Source organism: Neolamprologus multifasciatus, chromosome 19, assembly GCF_963576455.1.
Source record: "Neolamprologus multifasciatus chromosome 19, fNeoMul1.2, whole genome shotgun sequence".
NCBI classification, from domain to species: domain Eukaryota; kingdom Metazoa; phylum Chordata; class Actinopteri; order Cichliformes; family Cichlidae; genus Neolamprologus; species Neolamprologus multifasciatus.
The window spans coordinates 14,094,172-14,104,099 of record NC_140457.1 but is presented as its reverse complement, the minus strand read 5'-3'; the positions used below and the strand labels follow the sequence as shown (position 1 = coordinate 14,104,099).

Here is a 9,928-nt window from a genome sequence, read left to right as displayed (position 1 = left end):
CATCTGTATCTTTAGCTATGGTTTCTAACCCTTATTGCTTACACTTGTTTGTACGCATGACCATGCAATCCTGCAGAAAGTGATGAAGCAAGCGTCTTGGCTCACCACAGGCCCAGCTCATCTCAATAAACAGCATGTGACATGACCTCATCTGCTTAGAGGACACGCTCTGGATTGGCTCTGAGACTTTAATGACACACTTATATTTCTGCAAATGCATGTGAGGTGTCCTGGAATTCAAAGCAAGGCTAACAAGTTGGTGGTCAAAGGTTCACAGTGCTCATCCAACACATGAGACATAGGAATGCCTAATTTTGGTCATGGAAGGGGACTGCTTTCTGGTTTCCATCAAAACCAGAACAGGTTAAAGCAGTGACGGTATGATTGTGTAAACCAAGACCTGACCAGTGTCATTTGAATTTATGAATAACAAAGAAAATAGGGAGGATTTAGAAAACTTATTGAATTAACTTTTTAGCCTTGGAAACAAAAGAACATGTGTTCATAAAGTCTTTAAAGTCAGGTTAGCAGCACCAGAGTGTAATGGATGACATCAAGATAAGATTCTTGGCACTCATTAGTGTTTAGCCCAGACTGAGCCTTTTCCATGGAAATATCTACACTGAACTGTCCAAGATAATGGCAATAACATATGTGAGGTCTGTCGAGGGTGGAATTCCTGTCATCTAATATGTGAAATGGAACGGTGAAGCTCACTGACTGACTGTGTGTACGCTGAAGATACTGTAAGGAAATTGAAAGGGCTTGGAAAGAATGATGAATCTGACATTAATTTCTTTTCATAACGAGCAGGATCTCAACTTCCAAAATTAATTGGCTTGCACAAAGAAACACTCAAATAATGCTGGATACAAACTAGACTTTCAGGGATTATAGTCATTTGTTGTTGATTTACAAACCTAAATAAATAAGGCTATTAATTATGCTTTTGACATGAGTTGAAACATAAGAAATATATTTGTTTGCTGCTGGAGAACAAAATGGAGAAGAATTTAGGAGAATGCCAAGATTGTTTCATCATAAATCCAATGGAAAGTTTTTTACTTCATTGTGGCTCTTGATGGTAAAAAAAAAAAAAAAAAGGGTAACTAAAACCATTAATTAACAAAAAAAGCTAAATATTACAGTCAGTACCAATCCAAGATATTGGAGTACCAACCATTAGAACAGCATCGCGATCCCGAAAATCAGTTTTCGCTCTCATTATATTTACCGCTAGTAGTTGAACCACCACAGATTTTCCCTGAAAATGACATTTTAACAGCAGGTGCCAGGAGTTTGAGGAAGATAATAAAAACCATTGATCTAGATAAAAACTGGTTTGAAAAGCAAAAAAAAAGAAAAGAAAAAGAAAATCTGCACATCTGCCGGCATAGCTGACATTATCTGTGGCACACTGCTCACTGCAGGCAAAGAGGGTAAATGTCAGAAAGGGTTTCCTAGAGAGAGAGAGAGAGAGAGAGCGCTCCGTGACATTAACAATGACTTTAACTGGCTGTGAACTACAGGAAAGCGGAGCAGAACTTCCTTGTAATTGAATTATACAGCCAGGAAGCTGCTGCATTGAATGACTACAGGTGCTACTTTGCTCTCTGTATTGTGCTGCTTCTTTTATGTGTTTACTTCCTGCAAAATGCAAAAAATGTGTGTGAGAAGCATATAGTCTATAAATGTCACCTTTAGGTCTCCTGCAACATATTCTTCTCTCACATCAAGGCAGTCTAGATGTTCAAAGAACTCCACGTCATTGGCTGGAGCCGTTATTGTGACATCTTTACTTCCAGTGCACACTTTGAACACAATAGGGCAAGATCCCACTGGAGTATAGGCTATATAACATCAGAGAACTTTAGAAGAATAGCCACATTTATGCTTCCATATCTAGATCCAGTTGCCAAATGAAACTTGATTTGTTGACCGCATCAAATGGTTTCTTGGAAGTTATTGCTGCCCAACTTTCCAGTTATCTGTTGGATTGTGACACATTTTTCAGCAAGAACAAGATGTTCTTGGAGGATTTATTATTCCCGCTGTCATGCTGCACACCTCATCTGATCGCACAAATGACCGCAGGGCTGTTAAAATACACTGTAAGATTATTAAATGAAATGTGGGAGGATAGGAGTTGAGGACTCAACGCCAATGCAGGAGAGTCTTCTTCTTTTTATTTTTTTTAAGGGATCATTAAAGCTGAAAACTCAGCAACCAGAGAAAAAAAATTTACGGTAATTTTTTTGTGCCCCTGAAACACATATTTTTAAGGTTTCCAAGACTAAACTTCAGATGTAAAACCTTCTCTATATTTTTTAACATAAGCATTGGCAGTGAGTCTATGGCCCAAAGTTTTCCACATTCAAAAGTTAGTTATGGAGTTCCACAGGGTTCTATAGTAGGGCCAGTATTTTTCAACAATTAACTTTAAAAAAAGAATATATTCATAATGATCACTGGATTTTTAAAGCGGTTTTTAATTACCACAACAAATTCTAATCATAAAATCATAATTTCATCCAACCATGTGCTCACAGTCACTGTCATCTTTACAGTCTCCATCAAATATCATGGTAGAAGCTCCCTGTTTAATACCTCCATCGCCCAGCATCTCTGCAGGTGACAGACGTACACCGTGTCCACTATAGAGGAATGGGCAAAAGCTTGCAAATAGGCAGACTGTCTGCAGGCGTTCTCTGATCTAATCTCCTCCACAATCTGGCATTTGGCTTCTGCTGGGATGCCAGGTATACCAGTCAGATGTAGGCAAAAGCAGCTCTTTTTGATTAAGAATGCACCCAGCACTGGACTGCAGGAAAACATGGGCAGTACAGATGGCTGTAGACTGCCCTCTGGTGGAGAAATATAATCAGTACACTTGTATATGACTACAAGTAGTGTTTGTTGGGTATATTATTCGGCAACTGGAAATTGTATCTTCATCACAAGGTTCAGTTTTTTGTTTATGTTTCAATGGGAAAACCCGTAAGTATAATCTTTCTCAACTTCACGTAACGTATAAAAGCTTCTTTTTCTTGCAGTCTCAGCTGACTGTTCTGTCTACCAGTAGTTGGTGTTTTGCGCCTCTGGTATTCTTGCCAATCCCCGCTCATGTGCCATTACCCATGTGCCATTACCCATGTGCCTGTTCATCTTAGTCGATATGATGCCTGACAGGAGCTTCCATGTAGTACTGAGGCAGGTTATTGGTCGGTAGTTGGATGGGACCGTCCCTTCTTGTGGTCCGACCTTCGGTTAGCCCAGTGGTTCCCAAACTTTTTTTGCTGGGCCCCCTTTTGTTTTACAAGAAAAATGTCGTCCCCCCCCCCCCCCCCCCGCCGCGCGTGCACGCACGCACACATTCTCCAACCACACTTACCCATATTTTGCTCCATTGCGTTTATTTCACACCTCAAACATTTAGTAAACAATTAAGCAAATACAAGTAATCTGCAATAAATTACAGGTAGTAAGAAAATAAACTACCAACTCTTTTACGCTATGTCCACACCTACACGGGTATTTTTGAAACGGCGTTTCGAATCACCGAAAACGGATAATTTTTTAAAACTCCTTTTTTGCTTTTCTCTGTAGACAAGGAATACAGAGTTCGTCATGCAGGTATGTGCCTTTTTTCACGTCATCCTGTGCGCCAAGTTATTGTTTACATGAGATTAACTGCAGAATCGCAGATAGAGACAAAATACTGTTAAACTCACTATCTGCAGGTTTTACACCCTTACATACACAGGCAGCTGCTGTCCCTCCATTTAGAAAGGCAGAGGCTTGACAGTGTAATTATTTTGTTTTTTTCCTGTGTAATAATATTCAACATTGCTATTTTTCAAAAAATGCCTCTCTGTGCAAAATAGGTTTAAAAACATAAACAGCTGTGGGATACTGTTTGTCCGTGATTCGAACCGGGGAACAAATCGTGGCAGGATCAGCCTGATATTATTTGTATCCCACCGTAACTTTAGGAGCTAACATCTCCAAAATGTCAGGAGTAGTTAGTCATTACAAGTGTTTGTGAACTAAAAATCACGAATTTGTCCGTGATTTAAACAGCCCAGCGCTGCTCCCGACAAAGGGAAAAGCAATTCTGCAGGGGAGACCTTGGCACTTGTGCAGGTGAAACCAAAGGGCAGACATGCTTCACCATATTTTCTAGTCTTTGGCTTAGAATGAAGTTGGTTTGGAAACATATTTAGCAATGCTTCATCTCCTGCTTTGCGTTTCTGTAGGCGCCTGTGCTAGCAGTGTCCAAGCATTTTGGGGTCCCCCCCCTCAGATCCACTAGCCAACTTATAGCCAAGCATCTCACTGATCACTGCTGCCGTATTGTAGATGAGCTTGTTAGTCTCGGTAAGCGTGGCTGTAGGTATCATCCGTAGTGCTGCATTAACATCATCGAGCAGACCTGAGGATACTTCTGCTACACTGCAGTAATGACGTCGTGGTAGGAAAGCTCCACTTTACACAGTCTGCATTTGTTTACTGTGAAATGTTTTCACTTTTTAAATCTGTTTCCATTTCCTTCTTTCTTCGTTTTGCCGTTCGCGCTAGTTTCTTCTTTGTTAGTATTGAGTGCAGTCTTAGCAGAAGAAACACACTTGTGTTTTTTTTTTTTTAGAATAAGTCCTGTCGACAATAAAATTCGGCGTCGACGAATTTTTATGATCGACGTCGTCGATTATAACGACGAATTGTTGCAGCCTTAATGTCATATTTTACTTTTGTGCAAATGTTATATTGTAATGGCAAATTATGTCAAATCAAGGACAGATACAAGTAATTAAATAAAAATTATTTTATTCATTTTTTTAAATAAATGCATTTTTACAGTCAGAAAACAGAACAGCAGGACATGCACTGCTACTCTTGACACTGAAGGCAAACAAAAAGTCAGAGAAATTAAAAATTAACAGAACAGTTTTTGCTTACCTCTGTTCTTTTTTCTTTTTTTTCTTTTTTTTTGCTGATTTGTCTCTCCTTCATATGGACATTATTAAATTGCACACTTCAGTTGTGTCAAATACCAGACAAATAGTAAGTAGTGAAGTAACCTAAAATGGCATAGAGTCAAACTTGCAGCAAAAAAGCACATCAATGACAATGTCAGTTCTTTTTTTTAAATGAGCTAAAAATGACAGAGCTACAAATGGAAATGTAGAAGAGAAAGCAGAAATGGGGGAAGACAGGGCACAGTGAAAAAGGCTTGTGTATCTGTATTTTAGAAAAATATATATACTCAACAGAACTTCTTAACCAAACCTGGAGTTTGAGACTAGTGTTATCTTCATATATATTCACATATATCTTCATCTGAAACTCAGTAAGACTACAACATGAGCAGGCACATTTACTACACGTGTTGACAGATGGCTTACCTGCAAACCCCCAAAATGCAGAAAAACAAAACAAAACTGTACAATTCTATAAAAATGTTTGTGTTTTTTTTTTTACATTAGTTACAAAAAAAATACTTCATTTACTGATCCTTCATACTGAGGACAGAACAAAAAAAGTTTGCATATTTATTTTTTAAACTCTGTGACCTTTTGCTGGTGTGTACTGATAATAACGATAACAACAACAACAATAATAATAGTAATAATACTATATGGTGTGACAAACAAAACAGCGTTAATGTAAAAGCCAGTACAAGGGATATGTGATAATGTCCCTCCTGTTATGTAGTGTACACGCACTACGCTATGAGACATCAGTGGTTTCAGATCTGAGGATGCCGTTCAAAGCTGACCTAAAACTGTGGTCAGAAAAAGAGCCATAAACAGATGTGTTAATGCTCTCTGGCACAAAATCTGTGCACTTTAAGCTTTGTCTAAACAGAAGACTGCTTACAGTTTGGAAAATATAAAAAGACATCATGTTTTAAAGGCATGTTAATTACCTTAGTTGAACATTCTAACTGAAAATTTTTACACCTTGCTTTAAAAAAACCTAGTAGGTGGTTGTAGTCAGCGCTACACTCTATCAACATTTCTGCAGCAAGGACATTTACATCATCCGGAAACCAGATAACTCAAACCCACTTGATGCTCATGCTGTCGCACTGAACTGTAGTGTGCTCTCATTTTTAGCGGTCTATTAAATACAGAGTACATCTCACAATATCAAACCTGTCAGCTAAAACATAATCAACAGAGCGACTCAACAGCAAGGACACAAGTTGTGAGGCAACGACAGAAATCAGAAGCAAAAAAATAAACGGAAAGTTCAGGACAGCTTATTCATAAACAGGACTATATACTGCACAAGTGCACTTACACGTGACTTCAAAGAAAAACCTTTCACAGAGTGGACAGGATGGACATGCAGATCTGATCGACTGACCTCTGCTGTTATAGATGCTCTTGATAACCACCTTTTAGGATGAGTAACTGTAGGTCCCTGAGGCACTACAATTACATTTTTATCTACGTTTTTATGTCAGCCTCTTTAGTCCAGTTCCAAAAGAGAGAGAAAAAAGGAAAGTGAAAAAGAATAAGTGGGGAAAAAAAAGATTCTTTGGGATTTATTCTGATGTTTGAATGGTGTTAAAGGGTCGTCATGGACGTAAGTTGGTGGCCAGTCCAGGAGGAGAGGAGACAGGTGGTTGTAGGACAACAGACAAACTTAGGTTTCTGCTCAACCACTGGAGTTCATCTGAACTGCATCCACCACAATATTAGTGTTGCAACAAATGACCTTGTCAGCATTAATGCAAAAAAACCCTCCAAAAAACTATGACCTTAAAAATAGCGTCAGCCATGGCAATAGTCATGCTGCTCTGGGCTTTTCAGCGCAGACCTAAACAATTAAAAAGAAAAAGTAAAATAAATTCATACATTGAGGTTTCCCCCCGACCTCCAGCCACTCCCCCTCCTGGCCCCTGACCTACAATCATTGAACCCTGGCAGCCTGGAACAGCTCAGACCCAGCCACTTGTCAGCTTATAGAACATTTCCTCATCTAGAGACTCATTCTGGTCCTTGGCACGCGTGGACAGGAAGATGTAGCCACCAATGAACTCGTGGACCACCTTACAGTCCACTTCGGCGCAGATGAATGAAAGACTGGGCTCGTCTGCAAATTCCACAGTCACCTGTGCACACAGAGCACGTCACATCAGTCACATCAGTCGTTTTTTGGCTGACATAGTCGTTTTATATGTGTGATCAGCTAAGCTAACATCACAACAAGCAATGCAAAGAACTTTCACTGTTGACTTCCACCCTTTTTACTAGATTGATAGATCAACAAATTCAAGTTATTCACTTAATTATCAAACACAATTAAACAAACCAGCAAAATAAATCCAAGAAGGTTAAAAAGAAACTAAATTTGCCTCTTCTGTTTTATAACACTGTGTTAATTTTGTAATTGATCGAATCAGTGTGTCTGCCATATTCCGATAATGTTTTTAAGAAGGTAATACTAAAGGTAAAGCAGTTATGTGGGTTTCCTACCATCTTGATCTCCCAGTTGACGTTCCACTGTTTCATGTTACTAAAGCGCCACGTCTTGATGGCATCTCCGGTGCTGGCGTCCATCCGGATCAAACGATTATAAGTGATACCGATCAGCTCCTCCCGCTTTCCACCCTGGAACCTGCAAAGAAGAAAAGAGTTGGAATCTATTGTGGAATGAAAGTGTGTAGATACAATGACTAAATATGTGACTGTCAGTATGTATGATGAGTTTTTTTGGATGAAGACACATCTTTAGTCAGTTGTTACAAACATACTTTGCAAGGAAATGAGTGATCCCAAACTCAGGAAGGGACTGCCATGCCTGGATAAAGCGCATCTTGGCCTCGATGAGACTCATTTGGGCCACATTCTGGTGGGCTTCAAGAATCCGGGCTGAAATCTGACAGAAACAAAACCGCACTCATTACACACATGACTTTAAAAAAAAAATTTATTTACTCCCACCATTTAAAGTATTCACAAACAGACACACTAATGACTGTAACAAATGCATCCCACACACCACACTCTAACAACCCAATGCACCAATTTAACACACACCCAAAGTGTAAACAAGCTGTGGTTAACCCCATAAAGCCTTCAGAGCAGGGTGTCAATAACCAGTGAACGTTCACAGTAACTGTCTACTACGTACAGCTAGAAAACAATTATGAATCCGAGTCTGCGTTAGAGCCCAGACTGAGGTTAATGAGCCAACTTAAGGAAGCTTTCAGGGTGAACTGCGTGAATTAGCATGCATGTATTCACACATGTGTGCCTCCCTCCAGTGGTGCTACATGATTCTTAAGACTGGAACATAAACCTTACCATGAGCAGAAAGTCAAAATGACCACATAGCCCAAAACAAGGATTCTACCATTTCTGTCAGTACACTTAGAGAATGAGTAGTTTCAGTTAATGTGAGCACAGAATATTTTTCAGCCACACTTAAACTCCCCTAAAGATAAGTAATCCATCATAGACTGATCATTTTATACATTAAAAAGGTTGCAGTGAAGCTGCCTGAACATCACAGCTTCTCTAATGCACTTGAAAAGCTTTAGTGGTCTCTGCCGGACTGCATTACAATAAAATACGTAAATTAGATTTACTGTGATGGATCACTTACCTTCAGCAGTCTGGGCTCTGCTTTACATATATTAGAAATACATAAACTAAAATAAGCAACTAACTAAAGGCTAAACATATTATTAAAAAAATAAAGAATAAAATACATTAAACCATTCATCAGTCTAAAAACATTTTCACAAGGGTCTGCTCTATTACATCAGTGAAGCTAATGTTAAATACTGCATATGGACTGTGTGTTAAAACATGCAAAAGACCTGCATGGTCCATTTGTTTCACTCAATCTGTATATTTATAGCCCCGCACCACACAGATGCTCACGTGATACAATTATGTGTTACTTTCTTATCTTGTACACCCCAAAGAACACTGTTAGAGTTAATAACAAGTGACATACAGAAACTATACCATCTACTCTACTATGGCGGCCACTATGACTTGCTATAGTTATTGTTAGGTTTGATAACCCAGATACATAAATTGTTCAGAGTTCAAACAATCATGCAAGTATCTAAAGCTTAAAACAGCAGCCAGTGGACAAAACTTACCAAGTCCCTGATATAGCCTGGCTGAGGAGGAGAGGTAGGTATGGGAAGATAGATGGGAATGAAGGAGATGCATACAGACAGAAGGAATACAACGTTTGGACAAAGAGAAGAAGACAGTAAGATCACTGTTGAGAGAGGAAAGATAAAAAAAAAAACAACAACAACAATGCAGGACATGACTGTAATAACAAAAAGCGGGGAGGAAGGCTGTGGAGCTAAAGGGGCATGCAGCGTTCAGCCAGGAGAAGGAAAGTACAGCTGCAATCAAGGAAATCACACATTTTCACATAGAGGAAGTGGGCAGTGTAACTGCAGATTTTAGGTCAGATCATGCCTGCCTGTTCTTTGTAAACACAATGAGCCATTAAAAAAAACAAACCAAAAAACCCTGAAGTCAGTTTCTATGTAATATCTTTGTCAGCCACAAGATGGCGATGTGTGACAGCAGCAGTGAAAGGTGTTGGGCTTCTCCAAGCTGCAGGTCTTTATTTTCTGTTTAAAATAAACCCATTTATCCAGAAACCACCCTGACTCACGTAATCGCAAAACTCCTGTGTGCGTGTATCCGGCTGGAGATGCAGCACAGAAGTCGACTCTGACAAATCTTGCAACAGGAATTCCAGTTTAAGGGAGGTGGGGAGGGGCTGCAGCTGGCTAAAGAGTTAATGGGCTTATCCCAGACAGTTTTCCCGCGCAACATTCCCAAGCATGGCTCATTTCCGGATGTCCCACGCCCACTACACATATGTGTGTGTGTGTGTGTGAGAACAAGGGATTGTACACCATTACGCTTTAATGTTATGC

General features: G+C 39.5%; 1 protein-coding gene across 4 annotated transcripts in view; it reads right to left on the bottom strand.

Annotated features, from left to right (window-relative positions):
- Nucleotides 1-4,807: 4,807 nt before the first annotated feature.
- fermt2 (FERM domain containing kindlin 2) overlaps nt 4,808-9,928 on the bottom strand; it is a 37,885-nt gene continuing 32,764 nt past the window's right edge. For 2 of the 4 annotated variants that reach the window (XM_085143427.1, XM_085143429.1), the window contains 4 exons: nt 9,125-9,145; nt 7,763-7,887; nt 7,485-7,626; nt 4,808-7,120 (listed from right to left, as the gene is read on the bottom strand). In XM_085143427.1, the coding sequence (XP_084999553.1) occupies nt 6,947-7,120; nt 7,485-7,626; nt 7,763-7,887; nt 9,125-9,145 (462 nt within the window). In that variant the 3' untranslated portion in view covers nt 4,808-6,946. The remainder of the gene's footprint in view (nt 7,121-7,484; nt 7,627-7,762; nt 7,888-9,124; nt 9,146-9,928) is intronic. The other 2 variants (XM_085143428.1, XM_085143430.1) reach the window with 1 other exon arrangement.